Source organism: Ambystoma mexicanum, chromosome 7p (assembly GCF_040938575.1).
Source record: "Ambystoma mexicanum isolate Mex_15411 chromosome 7p, UKY_AmexF1_1, whole genome shotgun sequence".
NCBI classification, from domain to species: Eukaryota; Metazoa; Chordata; class Amphibia; order Caudata; family Ambystomatidae; genus Ambystoma; species Ambystoma mexicanum.
The window spans coordinates 106343650-106369135 of record NC_090939.1 but is presented as its reverse complement, the minus strand read 5'-3'; the positions used below and the strand labels follow the sequence as shown (position 1 = coordinate 106369135).

Below are 25486 nucleotides of genomic sequence, written 5' to 3'. Positions count from 1 at the left end.
TCTGTCAGGGGGCCCCAATCTCTGGCGCGGCACTGGTCTCCTGATGGGTCCCTCCGTGGCCGGCCCCTATGTTCTCTCATCTCCCACTATGTGGAGAGGACGGGAAGACTGCGGTCTGTCCCGATATTCTAGGGGGACTCTTGGGGTGGTTTTGAGGGAGGGTCCCAGCCTACATTTCCATTACCGGGTGGTTTGGTGGGGCCCCCTCTGTTGCTACGTGGCTGCTGGTTACCTTTTGGGGGGGGGCTTGCAGGTCCATCCGGGTTCTCACGTCCCCGCCAAAGGGGACCGCCCGTGTCACCCCTTAGTCGCTGTTGCTGTGCACCCCTGTCCTGCAACAGCTCCTGGTACCCGCTCTCCCCCTGATGATATATCGATGCTCCGTCCCCTGTCCTCCGTTGTCTGTGTGGCGAACCCCTCCACCTAGCCTGCGATGATTGCAGGCGTGGAGAGCCCCTGTGGTCTTCCCTTGGGGGCACTCCTTCCTTGCCTCCTGTGGGCCGATCCGGCTCCCATTGCCCCGGGATGCCTACTTCCAAGGGGGGTCACCTCGTGTGGCCAGTCCTCCCAAGCAGCAGGCCGCCTTGTCCTTGGCTCCACCAGCAGAGCCTCTCCCCTCGTCCATGGCTGCTCCCGTTCCTCTCTCCTTCTCTTTAGTAGTACTACTCCTCTGCCGGGATTGGAGCCGCCACAGGGTGTCCGTGCAATCTTCCAGCAATCCAGCTCAGCTCTCCAGATCTGGAGCGAGGTTCGCGCCAAACGTAATATTTCCTTGGTGCTGTCCTGGGGTAACGCTCTGGTGGAGTATGTGCATTCACCCCCTGCCTCTGCGTCTCCACACAATCACGGCGGAGTCGCCTTGTCACGCCGGTACTGCTGACCGAGAGAGGTGGTATCTCTCAAACCCAATGCTTCTTTTTTAGTGCTTTATAATCACGGCACATCTGCAACCGACTCTCCCTCCACACCTCCACCCGACCACAAAGAACCGCCCAGACTCACTGCCTATCGATCCCAAGGCTCAAATGTCAAAAAGCTGGGGGCGTGAGCTTCCCTGTCCTAGCATCTAAGCTATGGACCTCTCTCCCTGCTACCGTCAGACCCGAGGACTCATTTAACACCTTCAAGTTGAAAACAAAATCATGGCTCTTTGCTCAGAACGGAGACATTCCGCTATTGCTCCATGCACCACAGTTCGCAGTCGCCTGATCCTGCCTCTGATTCTTTGTTAATTTTTGACATATTCTACTAGCCGATCTTGGTTAAGACTATGACCTTCGTCTACTCTCCATGTCATGTTCTGATCCCAATGTAATGACCCCTGCTCGTTTTACATGTCTGTCTTATATCTCATCACTTTAACTACTGCTGTAAATACCTGTATGTAACTATGTATGTAAATAATCTTAAGTTTTGCGCCCTGATGCCCCCGGGCCTGATGGTGCACGTTACAAATAAATAAAATATAAATACGGCCCGGCAGGAGAGACCTCTAAGCACGTCTCCTCGCCGCGGCCGCCATCTTGGAATCCACCGGAAGTTAGTTTCTATACAGAAGGTACCCAGAGCAGAGGGAAGGAACAGGAACCCATATATCCAACCAGAGACACACTAGGGAGGATATGTGGCCAGCTATGCTGGATGGCAGAGTGCCATAGGGGTCCAGTATCCCTAGCAGATATGAAATCTTGCGCCTAAAAATACTTGTGTACAGGCCCGTTATAAATGCCACATCATATTATAACACACTGTAGTTAGTTCCCATTTGTCACCTTTTTCTTAGAGTACTTAATGTTAGGAGCACCATTTTCTTTTGATGCTAAACCCGCATTCGCCATTGGCGTTAATGCCACTCCCATCCTGACAAATGTAATAAACACTTTTGAGTTCCTGTATTCTGTAGATCTGCCTTGAGTATCCTATAAATAATGAATAGTAATCGTGACAGAGGATAACCTGGTGGACCGCCACTTGAAGGATTTCAATATTGAGGGTTAAAATAACCCATTAATGCCCTTTAGATTGCTCTTAGATGTGAAAGGCTGAAACAATGCCCACATTATCCTGATCACTCCTACAAGTATACTCGGACACCTGAATAGTATGCTGTGATTGTATAGGGCTACGCTACCACCAGGAGTGATAGGTTTGTGAGAATGGAGTGGGGTTGATGCACCCGGAATGTCCTCCAACACATACAGATGTTTTAGTCCCTTAGAATTGACCCTAAATGAATGGGGGTTTAAAAGATTGCATAATTCCACATAATTGCACATGAATTGATAATGGAGCCACCACCACACACGCCTCACTGAAATGGATTGAAGAGCTGAACAACATTGCATACATTATGGCAACCATAAAGATGCACAGAGAGGCAAGTAACATGCAATGGGGTGCACAGGAAACTCCCAGTACAAAGACATTGGGAACATGGGTGGTTTGTCAGTAATGAAATGCATTTGAGGACACAAGAACTATTTTTACATGTCGTCATCTGAAATGCAACAGTCACAGGGTATCTAAGAAACTACATGCAAGGTAAGGTGGTCTTGTATAGTTATGACCATGTGATAACTAAGCAAGACAATGTAGGGCCTTGTTTGTTACTGTGCACACTATTTCCCTTGACAGTGCAGCACATGTGAACTATGAGAATCTTTGGCTGTGTTGAACTAGTTTATAGGTTTACTAGGATGGTCCCAGCAACGGTTTAGTAACTTAACATTGTCCTTCTTTATCATTCACAGCCATCTGTGGACTATGACAACGTGGACCACTGGATTAAGGTGAGTCATACATGGTTGAATTTACAATAAACTTATGATTACAAACTCTGGTAAGATTTACATAATCTAAGCACTTTATGAAAGGAATCTGCATCGGGTATGCCCAGACCTCACAATCCAGGGACGGGGTGCAATTATCTCTTGAGTTTGCTGTCGTTTCTATCTATGATGGTTTGCCTGTCTCTCTGAGTTATTTCTTTACCATTCTCCTTTTCTCCCATAAAGGGCCCTTTTTCTCTTTCATGTATTATTCTGTGAATCATGGTAAATTCTGCTGGAGGTGGCAGGGCATTAGTCACCTGGACTAATCCTTGAGCCGCATGTACCAACGAGGATCTTCGTTGATTAAGCCCGGCAGACACATTGCATTTTCCATTTGTTGGGGCATGAATGGCAGCCTATCCAGGATCCTCTAAACCGCTCAAGCCAACTTTCTAAAGTTGTTGGTGTGAGTCCTTTGCCTGGCCATACTTGTACCAATTAACTGTACATGCCTGACCCTCCATAGTCATCTTCCTTGTCTCAGTATCACAGTGGTGAAATTGACTAGAAGTGTGCATCACTCCTAGTTTCCCCCTTCCTCGTCCCAGTCTTAAAGGCATATGATTGTGGCACAGTGTGTATGTGTGGAAGGGATCAAGTCTGACAATACCCTACAAAGGCAGGGGGAGGGTAGGACGCATTCTCATACGGGACAGGGGGATACCATGTCTCATCTGAAGACATCCTCTTCCCCACTCCCTGAGGTCCCTCCACCCAGTTGATCCTCCCTCGCATATCCACCCCAGGGTCAGGATCCAAAAGCAATGACCTTTCCCTGTCCACCTGAGAGGAAGATCAAAGGGGAGGTGAAGGGGGGATGCCCTCGGATTCCTCACATGACAAGGTGGTCTATCACTCCGGAAAGGGAAGTACGCATGGAAAGGGGGGCTTGTGGACTGTCCTGCAGGGGTTGTGGTGGAGCAGGCGCTTATCTGCATTTCTGGTGGAGCTGCCCCAAACTACAGGTTTACTGGTCAGATTTGTCACCTATTTTACAGAGAGTGATTGGGATGGCATTCTGGTGCTCCCCAGGGATCTGTTGGTTGGGGCTGGCGGATAAGAGTGTGGTTCATGTGGGTTGTAGTTCAGTTCAACTCCTTAGGCTGATGCTGGTAGTAGCAAGGAACACCATTGCAGCAGCATGGACATCAACCCGGATTCCATCCACTGAGCATTGGATGAAAAGTATCTGGATGCTCTTTATTTGTCAGAAGGTGAAATAGGGCCTAAATAATAGGTGAAATTATTTATTTCAGAAATGGGGTGGGTTCCTGGAGTTTATTAAGAATAGGATTAGGGACTTTAATTGCTTTCCTGGGCTCAGAGCGCTTGGCCAACTTGTCATAAAGAACCTGCTGGGAATGGTTGGGGGCGATAGAGTCATGGGTTTTCAGAAGAAGGATGGAGATAGATGTGGATGGGGGGTCGAGTTGGTGGGAGTTTTTTTATTGATTTTCTTCTCTGGTTAGGGGGCTTATTGCTTTTCTATTGGAAAAATGACTGTTGTTGCAGCTGTATTGAGAGGGGAATTGTATGCTTTTGTTCTACATTTTAAACTATTCTAAAAGCTGACTGTGTTACACAGAAGTTTTATCTTTGGTTCATAATATTCTAATAAAACGTTTTTGGGGGCGTTATAGGGGCCGTCGCAAACGGCTGCCGAAACTAGTCGCTCCAGTACCCATAGGTGGAACAGGCACCGAATCCAGGCAGAAAATGCACTCAGGCCTATGGTGAACTGGATGAGCGGTCTCGCTGCAGCATTAAGCCCAGGCCACCAGCGTTAGAAAGGAACATCGCTGCCCAGCAGATGAGGCTCAGCAGATACCGGAGCGCCTGGTAATAGGAGAATGGGAGACTGTTGGCAGACAATGATCATAGAAACCATCACACCTGTGGAGGCGGGGGGTTTGAGGGGGTGTGTGCCACTGTAGGCAATCCTCAGCCGACCACGTAGCAACACATAATCCAGGTCCCCAACACTCGGGGGTTGGCCTTGCCGCCCAGCAGAAAACTGAGCTCCCGGTAACCGGAGACACAGCAGGCAAGTGCATCAGGTAGGAGGAGGCAGAGACAGTGCTGACTATTCCCACCAGAGCACCTGCAGCCCGCAATCTAAGTTGCTCTCAGAGACTGCATTGTAAAGGGGGACCCTCAACACCCCCAGCTTTGATATCTGTGGACTCAGGCACTGGAGACAGGACAAAGACAGAGGCTGGAAACGGAAGCCCGGATGCAGTTTCAATGTAATCTTTAATACAGGTTCAGAAGACAGACTTGAAGGCACAGAGATCTCCTACAATCGGCTTGCTAATATAGGCCTTTTCAGGCTGATGCAATAATTCATGGTACATTTCCAATTGGCTGTCTTAACTAGCATATAAACCCTCTTAGTCTCCAATTGGCTGGCTTGCTTGTCAATTACCAAGCCCACATGACTTTACCTTGGCAAGCACTATTTGAATGACACATAATAGTGATATGCTAGTGTGATACTCAGCCGGACCACATTATAAATCCTTAGATGTCTTCCAAAAGCAGCCCCATATCTGATTTTCGAGACCTGCCAAAGTCACTTGACAGACGATACTGTGCTTTTCCTGCCAAGAAATTTAAATATACAATACCAGACATGCTTGTCTACAGTGGACTGCTGCCAAAGAATACTCAATCGTCTGCATGAATAAGGGCTTTTGACACCTGGTCCCAAAGCCAATTTGTTTTTTTGGCATCCATCTTAGAATCTATCTGAGCCTGTTCAGCCTGAATGGTCTGTTCAGCTACAAAATGGTGAAAAAAATCTACTTTTATACTTAACTTATTTTCTGTCCAGTTCTCCGACTACGTTTTTACATATTCATGGCTATAATTCAGCTTTTTGCAATGCTGGAACCATTGATCAGCCTGGCATGTTACCTGTATTTAGTTTGAGGAGGGAGGAGTCTACGACCTACTCTACAGCATGCAGTGACGAGCACCCAGCACTGCATCGGTTCGGGCCTGGCAGGCCAAAACATTCCAGTGCACTACGACGTGACTATGTAAGGGGGTGCCAAGGGTGGGCCCCAAGCAAGAGGAGGCTCTCAAAGCAGTAAACGGAGCGGGTGCTCAAAATATGAGACTTCCATAACTGCAAACAAAGGCTGGAACACAGGTGGTGGACAATATTGGAAAATAAACAGAAAATAAAGCAACAAGGAAGATACTAGTCAGAAGTATAAGCCAAAGACGACTGCCTCCTGATGCGATTAACAGACATTTGCTAAGAATGCTTAGTTGAACAAGTCGTATGCACGCAGCTGGAGATCTCTGAAGGGCCCCAGGAAACAGAGATGCCATACAAAACAACATTTGAAGAGCAGCAGGGGAGGCCAGCCTGTGCTAAGAACTCTACCAGCACAGACACATTGCATGTGGTAGAGAAGCAGGGAAGGCAAGAGGACAAGAGGACCACCAGGGGCATAAGCAGTCCCCCCCTCTCATAGGAGCTTTGGCAGAGTATGGTCCCGGAGGAGCCCTGAAGGCCCAGCTCTTGGTCTGTACTGTATGAAAGCACAGCGACAGGCAGACAGGAAGACCAGCTGAATTGCAAAGGTGATCAGAGCAGTAGTGGAACACTGTTGAGTGCTGAACTGGCAGGGCGGGCATAACTTGGCGGACATCAGCAGTTGTACGGCAGGGCGCCCAGCCCAAGTTCATGGTGGATAAAACGCACAAGAGTCAGAACAAATGCTCAAGCACAGGCACATACAGTAGTTGCACGTAGGTTGGAATACTGAAGTGGTGGGTTACTGACGTGATCCGGTAAGAGCAGCAGCAGATTTGTACTGGCACTCACTACCAAAGGAAATCACTCCTAGTGAATGCGCGAAGATAGTGGATATTGCAAAGCAGATCAGTGCATCGAGGCACACAAGACCAGACATTAAGCAACCTGTGGTCTATACCGGGACAAGCAGCGGTGGCGAGACAACCCTCGAACTCGAGGGTGGAATTAATAAAAGCGGAAGATCCAATAGAGAAAATGGCATCCAGAGTCTTAAAACTAAGCCGAAGGAAGATCTCACGCAGTCCCTACTAGCCGAGAAGAGCAGCACAGAAGAGCTAAAAAAGTAAATTGCTGATTTAGTGCAAGACACAAATCAACTTAATTCACAAGTGGGAGACACAGAAACATTGCTGCAGTTGCTACAGGAGGACATTCTTTGTCTCCAAGGAGAGCTAGGTAGCACCAAGCAAGATATGTCCCTTCTCATGACAACTATTGAGGACCTAGAAAACGGGCACTAACGGGAGAATCTTCACATACGGGGTGCCCCGGGAGGAGTGGAGGGATCTGATCTTCGAGGCTGGGTCCAACAAGTCTTTAAGTCCTGGAGTTTGCCGCAGAAGGGATTACCTTGGACTGTGTACATCAGGTGGGCCCACTGAGAAGGGGACCCAAGGCCCAGACCAGAGACATAATTATGAAATTTCACTTGTATCAGATGGAGGAGATGCTGCGTGAGCCAAGGAACATGGGAACCATATCTTTTCAAGCTGTCTCTACTGATCTTTCAGGACATGGCTGCAATCACCCTACAGAAACGGCAGACCTTTCGGCAGATCACAGGAAAGCTGCAAAAGGAAGGGATCAGTTACTGCGGGGCCTTCCATTTCGGACTGGTCTTCACCTAGAACAACCAAGAGACAAGCTGCACTACACCAGAGGAGGCGGTGCAGATACTGGGGCTGCAACCAGTAAGCGAGCAGAGTGAGATGAGCAACAGACACTAGTGTAGGATCCCTTCGAGCAGGCGGCCACATGGCCTGCCAGACTCCAGGGGGGAGCGCAGTCCACAAACACGTCTCTCAGAATTGCCAGAGGCCCGATGGAAGCAACACAGGCAGAGACCGATGTCAGTGGAGGCGGCGCCTCTCTCACGAGGGTATCGAATTGAGGGCCTTAGTTCTGCCCAATGATAGGATGTTTAGAAATGTGGTATGGGGTAGACTACCTCCATTTCTCGCCTCTAGTTTGTTGGGGAGAATTTGGTTGGGGAATTGGGGACGGGGGAAGTTGGGGGAGCGGTATGCCCACAGTCACATTACAGGTTCATCGAGAGAGGGATGTTGAAACAAAGGGATTGAACTCTCAGCTGACCCATGCACTTTGTTTTTTAATGCTACATCTTTTAAAGTTCTGACAAATAACTTTAGGGTCCTTAACACTCTGCAAAGGAGAGGTAGACTCTTCTGAAGCTGTCTCGCTTGCAGAGCATGTTTGCAAGAAATGCACTTAGTTAATAGGGACACGCTTAGACACTGCACAAAAGACTTCCTGCACCATTTCTTTTCATGAGCAAAGAACAAGAGTAAGAAGGCTGGCATTTTTAGTGAGCAAACAAGTACAATTCAACTTGGTAAAGACCAAATCAGACAGGAGAGGAAGGTATCTATTTGTAGAAGGGTGGTTCAGTGGGATACTTTTTTGCAATAGCCTCGATATATGCACTGAACTGTCAAAACAAGGTCTGCTGTGCAGTGTTAAAAGAACTAGTTGAGTTTGCATCGGGAGAGATACTGCTAGGAGGAGATCTCAACCTGACGTTTGACCCCAATTGGGATATCTCATGGGGCACACACATGTATGAGCACAACTCAGCCACCCAGGACCCTCATTGGAGGATTTTAGGAGACAGGGCTGGTAGACAGCTGGAGACACTTGAATCCCACTGCGTGCGATTACTCTTTTTATTCACAGTTGCACAAAGTGTACTCTAGACTAGACTACATCATGGTGGGGGCGAGATCTATAGCCGGTGTAAGAGCAGCAGAAATAGGCAATCTTACATACTTGGACCATGCCCCAATTTTTATCACGTGGAACCTGCCACCGAGGGAGCACAAACCCTCCTACTTGAGGATTAAAATCTCCATATTTAATGATCCAATATGCACACAAGAACAGGGAGGAGATATCCTGGGAGGCATTTAAGGCATATATTAAAGGTGTGATAATTTTGAAGGGGCCAGGGATTCCAAGAGCACAAGCGCTACAGCTAGAGAACCTATTAACACAGCTGAAAGAATTGGAAGGGGAACTAGTTCGTGAAAAATCTATAGAAAACTTCAAGCAGTTAGAAGCAAGGTTAACCTAATTAAGGGGAAAAAGCAGAATTCACCTTATTAAAAACAAAGCAACTATATTATGAACAGGGGAACAAGGCAAGCAGACGTTTAGCTTGGCAGCTTAAAGCCCGAGCTAATAAGAGGCCGGTAGGCGTGTTGCGAACTGCTGGTGGGAGCTCGCTCACCATTGAACTGGAGACGCGCAAGGTATTCGATGACTTTTATTGAGAGATGTACACTTGTGACTCCCCTGAGCCTGGCCTGATGGTAGCCTCTTTGAGCAGATGCAGCCTACCGATATTGACGGCAGCGCAGAGAGAGAGAGGTAAAACATAGGAAGAGATTCTGAATGCCATGGGGTACCTAAAAGTGTGCAAAGCACCAGGGTTAGATGGGTTTGTACCGGAATTTCATAAGACCTTTTCCAGCAAGCTCATGGGGCCACTTCATATGTTATTCAATACAATTTGGAGAGAGGGCCGTGTCCCGGGCTCAATGAGAGAGGCGAGGATCTCAGTGATCCATAAGGAAGGCAGAGACCCGAGTCTTTGCGCATCATTCCGTCCTATAGCGGTGCTAAATACTGACATAAAACTGTGTGCCAAAATCCTAGCGACTAGGCTTGACCCGGTCCTGGCTGCACGTAGTGACGACGGACCAATCGGGAATTATATCAGGAAGCAGGTGGATGGTAACACCAGACGGGTCATACATCTCATTTACATTGCACATAAGAAAAAGATCCCAGCCGCGCTAGTGTCGCGTGATGCCGAAAAGGCATTTGCCTGGGTGGAATGGGGATATCCCCGGAAAGTACTACATACATTTGGCCTGGATGAGAAATTCATAAAGGGAGTATTTGCACTATACAGCGCTCCAAGGGGAAGTGTGGCGGTTAATGGGCAACTTTCTCAGGGCTTTGGGGTAAGCAGGGGCACACGACAGGGGTGCCCACTTTCTTCCCTACTTTGCGCACTCTCAGTGGAACCATTGGCAGAGCTAATCAGGCGCATAAAGGAAATTCATGGGATAGGTTATGAAGGGTCGGAACATAAAGTGGTAATGTACGCAGATGATATTCTCTTAGCGCTATCAAGGCCGGAGGAGTCGCTCCCACCGACACTTGACCTTTTAGAAAGTTACAGGGCGGTCTCAGGGTTTAAGATAAACCTTGATCAATATGAAGAGCTGAATATATTCTTGGGAAGCCAAAGAGTGCAGGGTCTATGGGGCACTACTCCATTTAGGTGGATGACCAAGGCCATATGATACTTGGGCATACCCCTCACAGCGCGAACAAGGGATTTGTATGACGCAAACTACCTGCAGGCCATAGGCAAAATCAAGGATAAACTGTTAAAATGGAGCTCGCAAGAGTTATCCATTTTGGGCAGAGCTGCAGTAATACAAAAGACTATGCCACCAAAACCTTTATACCTATTCCAGACTTTCCCTATAATGGTCCCCAGAAAGGTGCTGGAAGCACTAAAGAGAGATAAAAGTACTTATGGAAAAATCTACCCGCTAGGATTGCTGCTATTACATTATACAGGCCAAAGGGGGGAGGCGGTTTAACTCTTAGAACCTTCGAAAATATTGCCAGGCATCGCAATTGCGGATAGTGCGGGATTGGGTCGATCCGCAATCGACAAAACCGTGGAAACAAGTGGAAGAGCTAGTAGCGGGCAAGCCCCTGCGATGTATGTTGTGGATTCTGCACCGGGATCGCCCCATGGGCTTGTGTGAGCTCCAATCTACTTTCACAACATTTAGAGTTTGGGATGCGCTTGCGGAGGGATTAGAGCGGACAACTTTCCCAGGCCCTGCCACCCCGATTCACCATAACAATAGCTTCACACCAGCATACAGTAATAATGTCTGCCAGGCTTGGCAGGTGGGAGGCTGCGAGTACATTGCGCATATGTTTGAGGGAGGCAACATCAGGTGTTTTCTGGAGTGCAAAGACACCTTTGGGATCTCTGAGAGAGAACAATTCACATACTTGCAGCTACGACACTGGGTACTACAGGGTAGTAATACAATGGGAGCCACAAGACCACTTACTGCATTTGAAAGATTGGACTTTACCCCGGGGGGCTCGACCGGCCTAATATCACAGCTATATGGTTGAGGGTGGGAGAAACCACTTTCGTATGCGAGAGGATGGTAAAACAACAGAGGCAAGGGGATAGATGAGAGCAGTGGGCTGACATTTGCAAAGGTGCCACAAAAAGATGACAGTGCATAGTACGCTGAACAAAACTATAAAATGCTAGCAAGGTGGTGCATCTGCCCGGTGAGGGCGTCTCACATTGGCTCCAGCGACTCCGGGCTATGCTGGCGGGCATGCGCAGCGGCAGGCACATACATATGTGGTGGAACTGCCCCGCGCTGAGATGGTACTGGGAAGTAGTGGTAGACCCCCTCAAGCAGATGACCAACCTGCGACTTCCCTGCTCTCCGGAGCTCTGTTTTGAGGGTTGGTGGTCCCCTCAACCGATTGATGCGGCTTGTAGTCAGAACCACCATAGCCGTTCGGTGTAAGTCCCCGCAAATCCCAACACTGGATGACTGGGTAAGAGGCATGTGGCAACTCCTTATCAGTGAACAAATGACTTGGATGCTGCATAATACAGAAGTGGGAAGCCTTTCTACAATATATTAAGGACACAAACGAGGACTACGCGTGCCCCCCTAGCTTGGGGGCTTCTAACCCTGTCGTAAGTGATATAACCCTGTGACGCTAGTCAGCGAGAGACTCATTGCTCAGAGACTGAGAGAAGAAGTGCTGCGGAGCGCGCCGGGGTTGGGAACCAGGGGGGTACTGGGGAGGCAGGGTGAGGGAGTTTGTTGTAAGCTTGAAATGAATCTGCTGAGTGGAAATGTATTCAGTGCCTAGATGCCTCCTGGTTAAGCGCGCTATATAAATATCAAATTAATGAAATAAATGAGTATAACCTGGTTAGATTTCATTACCAAGTACATGCTGCGAGTTCAGTGATCTGATTCCAACTCGTCGTTATTTTTCTATTAATTTGAAAATACACAATAAGATTCGAACACACAAAAAAAGATTTGAATATTTTAAAAAAAAGCAAAATCGTTGGCAGTTCAAAGCCATTTCCCAACCATGAGGCGAGAAGGAGTCGAACTGAGGTGACCGGGGTGGACATGCACTATCAACGTGCTTAGGCCTTCCTAATAAATGCAGTTATTGTGGGGATTGTGTGGTCCCCGAAATGTTGTTAATTTGTATCAATGTTAAGGATTTGAGCTCTCTGTGTTGCCACCAATAGAGACCCAGTGTGCAGCATTGTTGAGCATAATGGGGTTGACAGATTTCCTTACCTGAGAAGCCCAGTCTTGAGACGCCATGCATGGGCCTGTTGAATGTTAATGTCTACTCTCCAGAGAAGGCTGGATACAAAATATTTCCGTATTGGGACATGGTGATCAGAAAAAAATAACAAAATATTTATTTTGCTGGCCTTTAGTGTTCTCCGAATTGGTATCCAGGGCTCGGACTACTGGGTGTTGTAGAAATAGCTGCATTAAAAGTAACTTTTAAAGTTAAGTGTACACCACATTCAAATGCCTAATGCTTTTTCAGTCTAGATTTTAAAACAATATGAAGTTCGTTTTTTTAAAATTTCTTGATGGCCAGTTCAAAGTACATACTTTTATTTCCAGGGAAGGTAGTTTCAAAAAGTATAAAGCAATTCAACATATTTGCTCATTAAACTAGCAGAAAGCAGTCTTGTTTGAACAGGAAATGCTGAAACTAAACATAGGGTACTTCTAATGCATATCAGTTATGAGGAAACCTTTTTTGACAAGTTAGGAGTTTCTGTAATTATTATAATTGGTTATTAATAATGCGCTGAATACCCAGAGGTTTATAAGCACGGACCCGGGGGCCGAACCAGTGTTTTTCCACGCCGTCTTGCTTGCTAGGCGAGCACGTTGCCCCTGAGATATCCTCCCGGTGACTAAAAGGCAGAGATGGAGAGCAGATGATATCTCCCTAAGGCATAAGAGAAATCTCAAATATGAATATTGAACTCCCTAAGTAGCGACTTCTCAAGCCTATTTGTGATCTACATTGAGAGAATTCCCTAACTAAGTGCAACCAATTCCATTTGAAACTAATATGAATTAGCATCACGGAGGCCACATCGTGGACCCTCCTAGCAAATCAGTGACCTCATGGTAATGCCTGCATTTCGAACCTGCTGAGAATTGGGGGAATGGGGGGCCAGTGCACCATCTCCCCTCACAGGGCTTTCGCAAGTTTCACCCCTGCACATCGTCTACCCAATCCCCGAGCTACCCCATCCCAGGCCCCACTTACCTGCTGCTGCTTCCTGCATCACTGGCTGTCCTACTGTCACACACCTTCCTGCGGCAAGGGCCACCCTGGAAAGGGGCAAGGGGATACATGTAGTTCACTTATCCCTTACTTCATGGTGACCATTTTATTTTGTAGGTTTTGTTTAAATTGGGAAACCGCTACCATGACACTTCTCAACTTAAAATTAAAAAAAATATTAGCAGCCTGGAAATTATGCAGGAGTGCTTATAGATATAAACTGATGAGCTATGGCATGAGCTGTTTGCGACCTCAAAGATAACAGTAAGAATCGCCACTATCCAATTTCTAAATAGGATACTGTGTCCAATATATCCAAGTAAGTAAGTAAGTTGTTTGTTTAATGGGAGAAATGGGGTAGAACCTGGTTCTCTATATACATCGATAACCATTTGAATATGATGTGCTTATATTTGATTTTAACATGTTATTATTGCTTGACTCATAGAATTAGGCATGCTAATTGGAAGTGGTTTCGCAGGAGGTTTTATTTATCTGTCTTAATCATCAGCTAAGCAAATGTATTTAATTGTATCTTATTTGTCAAGATTCCTTTGTTATGATATATGTGTTATGTATTAATTTTGTTTTGAAAGGTTAATTTAATTAGCCATCCAAAATAATTAAAAAAAAAAAAATGATAGTTATAAACTCCTCGGCTGGTGGGCATTACAGGTCAAGTAAGAACACCGGGGCTCACGTTACATTACACGTAACTTAGGCCCTGGGCCATTACCCAACCGGTAATGGCTGCCCACCCCAGGGTTTAATGCTTAATTAGAACTATTCCAAGTCAAGGACATTGTTATAGGTTGTTGGGTTGGAGTCCCATTTCAATGTAACACAATGAACACAAGAGTGAGAAGAAAACACAAGAATCAGCAGCAAAAGAGCCACAAGTCGGATCGAAGTCCCTAGACTTAGCAGAAGCAAGGGAGAGCAAGGCTTATCCCGGAGGAAGTGCCCACCATGCTACCAAAAAGAGGGACAAGACTCGCCCATGGGAATCTCAAATCTGCTGGCCTAAGCTGAGCCCAACTATCCCGCTTTGAATTGGAACCATGTCCAAGTGAAGATGCGACGGCAGAGTCATTGAGGCAAGCAGTGAGAGCGGTGGCTCAGGAGCGGCTCACTGTGGGTATTCCTTTTACCTTAATGTATGTACGTTCCTGTTTTACCCTGTCTCCTCTCCTCCTTTCCTCTCCAGTGCTGTGCAGAACACAACAAACTGGCGACGAGCGGGATCAAAGTTTGTTCTCTTCTTCGCCGTGACGTATTCATCTCCTGGTGACATGTTGCTCTCCAGTGGCCCTTGTTGGAATTGCAGGCAGAATTATTGTAAAGGATTACAACTCTCATTCTGTTTTACGGTGGAATTGTCTGCATCGTGGCCAATGACCGACTAATGTGAGTAGTTGATGCAAAGAATGTATATGGCTATTAATTGCTGAGAGTACAACTATTAGCTGTGAATTGTAAAAACGGAGAGAGTCGCGCCGCCCCATATGACAGCTAGTGTTGTGGAAACCATGGAAGCCACTATTCAAGCTCCCCCACTCTTCGAGCCCACCACAGAAGAGCCCAGGATAGTGTGGGAACAGTGGAAGGAGATATTTGACATACATATATATTTTTTGTTTATTGAATTTAGCTGAGAAACTCAACTTTTATCAAATACAAAACTTAATTCATTATATCTACATTTCAACGCACAAATGAAAAAGGTCAAAAACAGGATAAACACATATTAAAAAAGAGGACACCATGTCCAAACTTTGAATATTAGCATGACATAAAAACACCAATACGTAAAAAATAGAATAAAATAAATAAAATAAAGGTGGACTAACACACTTGATTAACGCTAGACACCTATACCCACGTAGAGTAATACAAAGAAGTCACTGAGCATGAGAATGAATTTGAGGATGTGTTTTTTTTTTTTTTTTTTTTTTTTAATTTACATTTAAATCCGTATTCAATTTTAAAGCATTCAAAAAGTTATATGTGGCAATGCGGATACTAGTGATTCTTGTAGCTAGAATAGTAGTCCATCTATGTTCTTCTACCATCCAACCAAAAAGGGTCAGATGTTTCCAGAAACACTTAGCTCTAAGATCTATTAAAGCTGGACATTCTACTATTAGATGTTCTAATGTTTCTTTGATGTTTTTATTTGTACAGAATCTACAAAAGTTCAGTTCCTTCTCAATTTGTCGCCTCCTTAGCAACACATCTCTCGTAGGAAACAGATTAAAGCAGAGACGTAAAATGCAGGATCGCATTTGCGGCGTTGGAGACCTGAATAAATAACTTTCTAGTTCTCCCAACTTTTTATTAGAAAAAGCACTGATGTTGAAGTCCTTATATCTAAGGCAGAGATTTTGGGTCTCAATCCAATCCCTCTTATGGATTTTATCTTTTGCCTTGGTAGGATTTGTAATAAGGAGCTCTATGCTTATGTCAGCATTAGCCAATATTCGAAAAATGTATTTTATCCAAGTAGTCACAAATTTGTGAGACGATGTTAACATATATTTGGACAAAATGATTAGATTATCCGTGTGTGTGTGTACCAAACATTTGCGAAACAAGGCACATAATCGCCACTCATATTCCGCCAACAATGTCGTGAGGCCCAACTCGTGTCTCACCCACGGGCCTGGAACGCATGAAGGTAAACGTAACACGGCTCTCCAGAATTTAAAATCCAATGTTGCTAGGAAAGCAGTTTTAATTATGTTCAACTTTTCCAGACCATACAATAGTTTGGGCAGCACTTTTTGTCTCCAGAAAACAATTACACAATTTATTGAGAACTTACCATATTTGTATAGTAGAATTCTGGACTGAGAAATTGCTGACACCAATTTATTCTCAAGAGCTCTCATCTGGGAATCCATTTGTGTGGCTCCATCTACCAAGATACCCAAATATAGATAGTTCACAACCACCTCTACGCTGATACCCTTGATCATCCAGTTCATTCTAGTTCTTTTGGTCACTCTGGGTGCGTAATACACAATTTGTGTTTTCTTCATGTTTATAATCAACTCATTATCATCCAAATATGAACCCAAAGCGGTCAACAGCCGTTGTAGACCTATCAGTGTTTTAGAGATTAAAACTAAGTCGTCAGCATACCATAAGGCCCTTAAAGCAGAGCCGTTCAACTTTGGTGGATCAGATGGAACCTGATTAATGGCGTGCATCACATCATGTATAAAAAAGTTGAAAAGGGCCGACGCAAGAATACAACCTTGCTTTAAGCCTCTGAAGGTATTGATAGCAGCTGACAACAAGCCTAACACCGATAGCCTCACCTTGATGGAGGTCAGGGAATGTAGATCAAAAATGATATCGCACAAAGTAGCAGGACAATTTGCAGCTTGAAGTTTTTCAAAAAGCTTAACCCGAGACACAGAGTCAAAGGCTGAACTGAGATCAACAAATGCAAAATAAATGGGTTGATTAGTGGTTTGAGCCTGCGTCTTCAAGGCATTCAATATTAGTAAATTTACCGCCGTACCCAAGCCCGCAACAAAACCTGTCTGGCTCGGATCACGTTGATGGAAAGCTAACGTCCATTTGTCAAAGTCTCTCAAGACTAGCCGAGAGAAAATTTTTCCCGGGGCGTCAAGAAGAGTAATGGGACGATAACTAGATGGAGAGCCTCTATCTCCCTTTTTAAAAATGGGCACAATCAGAGAAGATTTCAAAGAAGTTGGAACTTCCCTGATGAATAAGATTTTTTGAAAGATGTTATTCAAAATGGCGGCCCATCTAGATGGATTATGCTTAAACATGGCATTACTCAAGCCATCTGGGCCCACTGCTCTAGAAGAGGAAGATTTTCTAATAAGATCTTCAACTATATCCTCAGAACACTCTAAATGCCATGAATCTGAGCACTGTTTCACATAATTGTGTCCATCAAATTTGGCATCTGCATAAAGCTTTGTGAAATGAGCCAACCAGGCAACTTCAGTCACCCCACTCAGTTGGTCATTGTTTTGAGTAGGATTTGTCGTTTTATTCAAGAGAGCCCATATTTGTCCAGAATGTATGTTCTGGATGGTTTGCATAAACGACTCGCTATCGTACTGGAAGAGCGTTGCCTTCCTCGCCCTCATCCAGTTACGGTAGCGGCATTTAATTCGACTCTGAGTTGCTCTGCGCTCTTTCAATGGTAATCTGAGACAGGCCTTCAGCTCTCGCCTATAACAAGCTCTGGTTTGTTGGACAGCCGGATCAAAAGTATGCCTATGCGGGTGCTTTAGATTTTTATCAATGTGAATGTTTTTCATAGTAGATAACACCTCCACATATGAGTCCATCCCGTTGCCCAAACACTCTCTCGTGCCCTTCTCAAAGTCATCAAGCGCCTTCCTAGACCATCTAAGGCAGGTTTTTTTAACATTGGTATCAAGAGAGTGTCGATACCAGTGTTGTTTTTGCTCTGGCTCATTACGATTCTCCTGCCATACTACCGTTAATGGCAGATGGTCACTTTCTTTTTGCTCAACAATCTTGAAATCCAAAATTTTTGAGAACAATGCTTTTGTAACAAAGAGGTAATCAATGGTGGATTTAGATGTTCCTCTTTCCCACGTATGGTGAGGCGGGATATCTCTGGAAAATGCTCCATTTACCATGAACAGATTATGATCTAGTGTGAATTTTAACCACCGTTCCTGAGCAACAGAGATCTTTTTTACAGAAAAACAATCAAGGTTCAAATCCCCTACCACAATTGTAGCAATCACATTTTGATCTAGTGCGACCTTTTCTAGGATACTTACTAAATCTCTATAAAATAGATCATCAGAAATACCCATAGGGTTACGATACACATTAATTAAAGCAAAGGTAGTGTTAGAGTCAGAGATCTTAACCAGTTGAGTGAAGTTATTGGGCTCAGCCCATCTGTTCACACGCAGACCTTTACTTGTCTTGACAGCCACCATGAGGCCGGATGTCGGTCTTCCCTTATTTCCCCCCACGGCTGGCAAAAGGACAATATCATGATCATCCCATAGGGGCAGTTTTAAGAGCCAGGTTTCCTGAAGGGCCACAATATCAAACTGATTTAAAAGAAGGTTTTAGGACCATTGAAGATGAGTGTGTCCCCTTGTGTTCCAGCTAACCAGAGACAGGGGGCTATTACTAAGTTCTATTAATGGTTGTGTCCTTGTATGCGTCACGTCTACTTGACGCGCTAACTCAATTGGTCCACAGTAAGAGCAAGAACAGATGGCCAAGCTTTCTTCAACTTCACTCACGGCCAGGCCTTTACGTTCTTCCATTAGACGTTCAGGGTCTTGAGCTACCAAGAAGCCCATCTTGAACAAATCCATTTTGGCCTTCCAAATCGAATTCAAAACCAAACCTGACTTAATCCACAAACGGACAATCGACAGATTCTGATCACATACAAATTCCGCTTGATCAATATCATTTGACGACACATCTTGCAAATCATGCACATCCCCAAAGATATTAAGAACACTGGTTCTGCATAAATCGTACCTTTCATAGGGTTCATCTCTACATTTCATGATCAAAGAATGACAATTTGCAAAAGTGTTTTTGTGTTGCCGAAACCCTGATTTTTTTTAACTGATTTTCTTGAAAACGTACTGATTTCTGTGTAGCCTGCATCTCAATTTTATCATTCGAATCTGAGACTACATGTGAACCTTGCCCGACAGCCAGACGGTTATTAGTGCTAACAGACATCGTTGCTCTCGTGCAATTCACTTGTTCAGCTTGCAAGCTATCTTTTTTTGAATGTATTACATCATATTTGGCTTTTACTAGGGCTCTAGATTCCATGTCATAGCACTCATCATGCTTTCTCATAGTTGCCACAGGTTCACTTATAGTAGCCTCTAAGATTCTTGAATTTAGATAAGCGTCGACCGCTGCTCTAATTGAGGTCATTTGCTCCTGAGTATGGGATTCTTCGGCAATTTTATGCTGAGGAAGTTGTTGATCATGAAAGTTTATTTGTGATAGAGATTGTGCTTGGCTGTTCAGCGCAGAGGACCTCGCTTGTACCACTTTCCTAACTGGCACTGCCGGAATCATATCAATTAAGTCAACTATTTCGTAAGCGGGGCATAGCTCACATTATTTTTATGGGGACTATAAGGGACGTCATTCCTAGTTTCTCCTTTATTATTCCCAGCCCGAGTCTCCGTTGATTTGGGGAGTGGGCAATTCAAATCTTGTGTCGGTTCTACAATAGGAGTAGTGTCAGCAGTTAAAATAGGTTGAGTTAGTACTTCACTCACAGCATCCCTTGATGCAGCTGTCATCATTGTTTTAATATTCGTTTTTATTTTGGGAGCAACTCTTTTCGTGCGAGCTAAAAGAGTGGTTTTGTGATTGACGTTCTCCATTCGTGAACTTGATCTAATATCACGAGATTTTTTTCTCTTTACACTTCGATCTAAACTGATCCAAGAATCATTTATATTAATAGCCTCTGAGGGCAGAGGTTCTATCGGATATATTACATGTTCAAATAGTGGTACAGCTGAAACAAACTGTTCTTGTTTAGAGCAGGTCGTTATTTTTTGTAGTATTTCATGTTGGCTACCACTATTTTTAGTTAATGCCATGTCTAATGACATAGTGGAAGTCCATTCCAATATCTGCTGTATTTGTTTAGCCTGAGACATGATTTTTACATCCAAGCCTTCAAAAAGTTTAAACAAGCTAGTCATCGTTGTATTGACAGCAGCTAGTGTAATTTCAATAAGCGCAAGATTCTCTGTCCGATCCTCATGATGGCTTAGTTGAATGCGACGACGAGGTGTTGGATATGCAAAGGAGTCAGATATGGCCTTATGAGGAATATCCGCAATTTCTTCAAAGCCATCATGTTGATAGGAATTTCCATGTATCGTGCTAATTTTACTGGAACTAGCATGAATGGAGATATTTGATATATCCATACTTAATTCATTACTTTCATTTACCGGCGAAAGTGATATGTTTTTAGTACCTTGCTTACTCGGTGTGTGAATCATGGTTACAAGGTGTTATCAGATATGCTTAAAATCGTTCCATTAGTATTAGAGGCAGGTGGCGTAATTTGGGGTGGAACTGAAGATAAAGGTGTTTTTTCGTTCAGGTTGATATTGTGAGCACTAATTCCCACCCCATCTATCTCACGAATGGTTGTTCGAGTAGATATGACCTGACTTGCTAAAGCAGAAAGGGTTACCATTTTTGAAATGTGATTGTTCTCAAAGCATTGGGCTTTAGCTGGAGAGTCCTCGGGCAAAACGATTGTCTTGCCAATGGGTAATTTTTTTGTTTTGCAATGCCCATCCTCAGACATGCATGCTTTCCGTTTAGCACAAAACGCTCGAATGTCTCTATTTGGAAATGGAATGCGTGGAGCCGGTGTTAAAACTATTGATTTTTTCGATAGTCGGGATTGCGGAGTCACTTTCTTGCCCGCCGGTGTGTTTATTAGGCTAATTGTTTCCGGCATATTTGTTTTTAAGGTATAGGTATATGAACTCATACGGGGACAAAAGATGTCCAAAAAGAAGGAAATAAGGCCCTGTTGACTCCTAAATACCCTCTCCACCCCTGACCACACCTCACCCTTAATGAAGTAGCAGTGAGATCAGGTGTCAGAAGGATCACTCAAGCCTCAACAAAATCCGCACACAGATATAAAACAAACAAATTAAATTAAATTAAACTACGAGTTATAAAAGGGCAACACGTACCCTCTACGTTGAAAACACAAACAAACTGCGAACAAAATAACTCCCCATGCCTCCCGCCGCACTGCGGTAAAGCGGGTCAAGCGGTACTTCAGCAAGGTACTTCTTGCTAGGTGCGCGCGCGCTGGTGCGCGAGCACTTTCAATATATAACAAAGTCCAGCCCCTTTGGTGGGCAAGTCCGAGTGAATGAAGCAGGGAGTTCTGGTAACTGAAGTCAAATGCACTCAAACGCAGTCACAGGAAAACAGCGTGCCGAAGCGGGTCAAGCGGTACTTCAGCAAGGTACTTATTTGATTACCACAGGGGCGAAGGCATCTGATGCTGAAAGGAAACAAGCCATTTTATTGAACAGTCATGGTGTGGAGGGGAGAAGGATTTTTGAGACTCTCCCTCCAGTTCCTACTGGTGATGCACAGGATGTTTATCAGGCTACAGCACGAGCCCTTTTGGAGCAGTTTGGGCCCTGTGTTAATGTCGTCATGGAACATTATTTATTTGCAAGAAACCAGCGAGAAAGTGAGTTTATATGTGCAGCATCAGAAGGGTTAACTAAAAATGGTGCTTTGGGAACCGCAGACAGTCTCATTAGAAACCAGATTGTGCACTCTACCGTGGATAAGAGGTTGTAGGAAAGACCAGTGATTAGAGAATATACCCTTGAGACAGCTGTAAGCATGGCAAAGCTTGCGGAACAGCCTGCAGCCTATTACGCAACCCTGTCCGGCACACAGAAGAGTGAAGTCCATGCAGTGGATATGAAGAATGCAAAGACTGGCGGAGAAGGATCGAACTCTGTAAAATATAGCGGATGGTGGAAATCCCAGAAACGTCCGTTTCCAAACAAATCTAAAGTACACAACATTCAGTGTTTTGCTTGTGGCAAAAGTGGGCATATCTCCACTAGCAGTTGTTGCCCTCTCTGAAATTTTATATGCAGTAAATGCAAGAGGCAAGGTCAAGAAGCATACATGTGCAGGGGTAGCAGCTCTGCCAATGATGTGCGGTGTGTGGATAACATGCAATGTTTGCAAGAAGAGGTACATGATATTTTGATAGCTACCATAGATAACCATGATGTGTCAGCACCAGGGTGCACTGTTAAGATTGATGGGCATGATTTGGGCATGATGGCTAATTCAGGGTCAAAATACACTGTAGTTAGTGTAAATACTTTAGAGAACTTAGTGTTCAAGAGGTCAGCACTTCGAGCCTCAGATATACACCCAAGAGGATATGGGTGTGTGCCAGTAAATATTTTGGGCTTGAAGATTGTGCAAATTGGATTTAAGGGCTGGATAGCTGTGGGCAGGTTGTATGTGGCAGACAGCTGAGTAGCTCTGAGTTGCAGATATTAAAAAGCTTTGAAAATTGTACTTGATCCAAATGCAAGGGAACCAGGGATACTTGTGAACGGAGACTTGTGTAGTGAATGTAGGGGTTTCAGCGTAAGATAATTTTGAAAAGAAATGCAAAAGAAGTTGTTCAGGAAGTGAGAGCTGTACCTCTAATGTTAAAAAAACAAACTTGGGGCTGAGTTAGATAAGTTGTGCCAAGCGAAGGTGATTGAGCCCATTGAGACAGCTGAGTGGGTTTCTCCTGTAGTGATAGCTAAAAAAAACGATGGTACAATTTGCATGTGTGTGGATTTGTGTTCCCTAAACAACAATATGTGGGTGGATCAGCACCCACTTCCGAAGGTGCTAGCGATGAGAACGCTATTACATGGAGCAAGGTATTTCACAAATATAGATCTATCTAGTGCATATCACCACATAGAATTGCACCCTATGTAAAAAACTCTCACGTTGTTTGTAACCCCGTTTGGAGCATACAGAGAAAGCCTTTCGGACTAGCCTATGCAGCTGCTGTGTTTCAGCGCTTGATGGAATTTTTGTTTGGAGAAATGGAAAATGTGAGCGGTTTTCAAGATGACATATTGATTTTCACATCAGATCAGCATGATGAGTGTGTAAGGAGGGTACTGTGTGTTCTCCAGAGGAAAAATATAAAATAAAGCTGAAGAAATTATCCTATTTCGGTCATGTCATCAATGAGCAAGGCATCAGACCATTGACCAATCTGATAGAGGCTATTGTAAAGGCTCCTGCACTTCATGACAAAGACACTTTGAGAGCATTTTTGGGGTTAGCTGAATACTCTTGAACTTTGTCGATACATTAAGTGCTCCATTGAGAGATTTAATTAAACTAAATGTGGTTTTCACATGGGCTGAGTGCCATGATGAAGCTTTTAAGAATATAAAGAAGGGTATTCTCGATGCCCCGATCAAGTCGGAGATCCTACTAAGGACGAATTTGTTTGGTGCTCGTCCTTGCTGGTGAGTAAGGGGTTATTTGACATTTAATGCGAAACCTTTTGTTTGCTTTAAATGGCAAACTGTGCGTGGCTGGCCATTGGATGGCAGCATAGCACCCGAAAAGAGTCCAGCACGGAGCAAATAGCTCATTGGTACCGTTCGACGCAGCTAGTTTACCGCAAATCTGATGTCTGCTTGCCAGGGTGCAGAGACCTATGGAACAGCTATGTTTCAGCACACAAACGGAAAGTAAGGCGGCAAGCATTTTTGGACAGCGAAAATTAATGCAAAGGAATGCATGCATTAATTACTTTAGGGTTCAAAGATTATGGTAGGAAAGGACACTACGGTAAAAATATGTTTATTTGTCTTTTGAAAAGGCTGATTCACCTTCGCTCAGCTAAGAGAACTGAACGAACTCACCCGTTCCTCTTTCCACCAGTCCTGTGGAAAGTGACACTGATCTTATGGGGGTTCATTTCCTGCACCTTCAGTTGAACGGTTTGACCTTTTTTGTTTGTGTACAGTTGTCATCTGCATGATGATCTAGAGACATGCAGACAGAGAGCGTGAGTTAGCCTACTCTTCTAAGAACCCTCTCCTGACCAGGGATGCACTTTACAGGGTTGCATGTGTTAAAATTGCAGCAAAAATGGCCGTGGACACAAAATATTGCGGCCAAAAGCTGTGGTTTTGCCGCCGCAGTCCATGTAAAGGAAGCAGGAAACACGACCCGCAACCCCCGCTCACCTTAAATGGTATAATGGGGTACACCTTTACTGGGTCAAACCACAGCATTTTTGCTGCAATTTTATCACTGAATACCCTTTACAGCGAGTTTCTGTGGGTAAAGGAACACACACAAGCGCTGGCATGCCAAACCTCAAAAAAGCAAATCTGAAACGTAAACTGGTCGTATGAGAAGATCAGCGCTGCTTCTGATTGTCACCCTTCAGTCTTGATCGCCTTTCCTGCTTTTCTGGGTTGGGCCCCTGATCCTGCGTCTGCGGTCCACCTCATGGACATGGGTCTGCAGCCTCCCTTCTTTTGGGGCATCAAGGTCTGTATTTTCCGGCATCCCTCCACTTGCCCCTACACACACTTGCCCCTCATGCAAGTAACATATACTTATCACTTTTAGTGGTGAGTTACACATTTAGCATGCCTTGGAGTCTGTGACCCTCCTTGCCTCCCTGGAAAATGAACACGCTGCCTACCTCTCCTCTACAGCAGACCTCGAGGCACTCCTTGAACACTCCTTGAAGCTGCACTAAAGCGCTATATTGCTGCCTACATCGGGCACACCTGCACGGCAGTCTACCAATGGCTCCAGGTTCAAAAGGTCAGCCATGTCCCGGGAGGATAGCTGAGAGGCAATACGCTCGCCTTGGGAGCAAGAAGACATGGAGCAACACAGTTTCGATCCCCAGGTCCGCGCTTCGAAACCTCTGGTTATTAAACGCGTTTGGGTATTAAACGCGTTCTCAATAACCTATCATATCATGCCTGTAACATGCAGGAAGCGAAGCCATATCTGAAGAGCCATGCAGGGGTTCAACAGAGATGCCGAGGAGGCTGTTGGGGACAGTTACCGCCAGTCATAACACAAAGTGGCATGCTGCAGTAGTGATTGGAAAGTAGTGTGCACACGACAATAAAACCCGTAGGCACGCAATCACGTCCCTTAACTCCTACTCCTCCATCATGAAGGAGCGTGCTGAGGTTGCGTCGTGAATTAAAAATAAAAACAAAGGAAAAACTGAAATTATTATTTAGAAATTGTGTGCACAGAAATGGGAAATATGTTGAATCTTAAAACTAAAACCATTGTCAAATGTTTTAATAAAACTGAGCACTCAATCTGCACATCAGTGAAAGTCAACGCCGCTTTCGTCTTTTCAAGTTCAATAATAATTAAATAATTTAGAACTTATATAGCGCTACGAACCCTCAGGTATCTGAGCGCTGCTTATTATTACCCACGGTATGTGGTGCTCAGTACAATGCTTTCCAGTAAAAGTAGTTGCATCTTTTCTCTGAACAGCTTTGAATAACTGCCACATTGATGCGGTGTGCCAAGATGACCCTCTGCTTAACTCCTGTGCAGC

At 44.8% G+C, this 25486-nt stretch overlaps 1 protein-coding gene across 1 annotated transcript in view; it reads left to right on the top strand.

The window, feature by feature from the left end:
• The window catches only part of CCDC191 (coiled-coil domain containing 191), a 299595-nt gene that overhangs the window by 30983 nt on the left and 243126 nt on the right, over positions 1-25486 (top strand). Inside the window, exon 2 of the mRNA XM_069635893.1 lies at positions 2751-2789. Within this exon, the coding sequence (XP_069491994.1) occupies positions 2751-2789 (39 nt within the window). The remainder of the gene's footprint in view (positions 1-2750; positions 2790-25486) is intronic.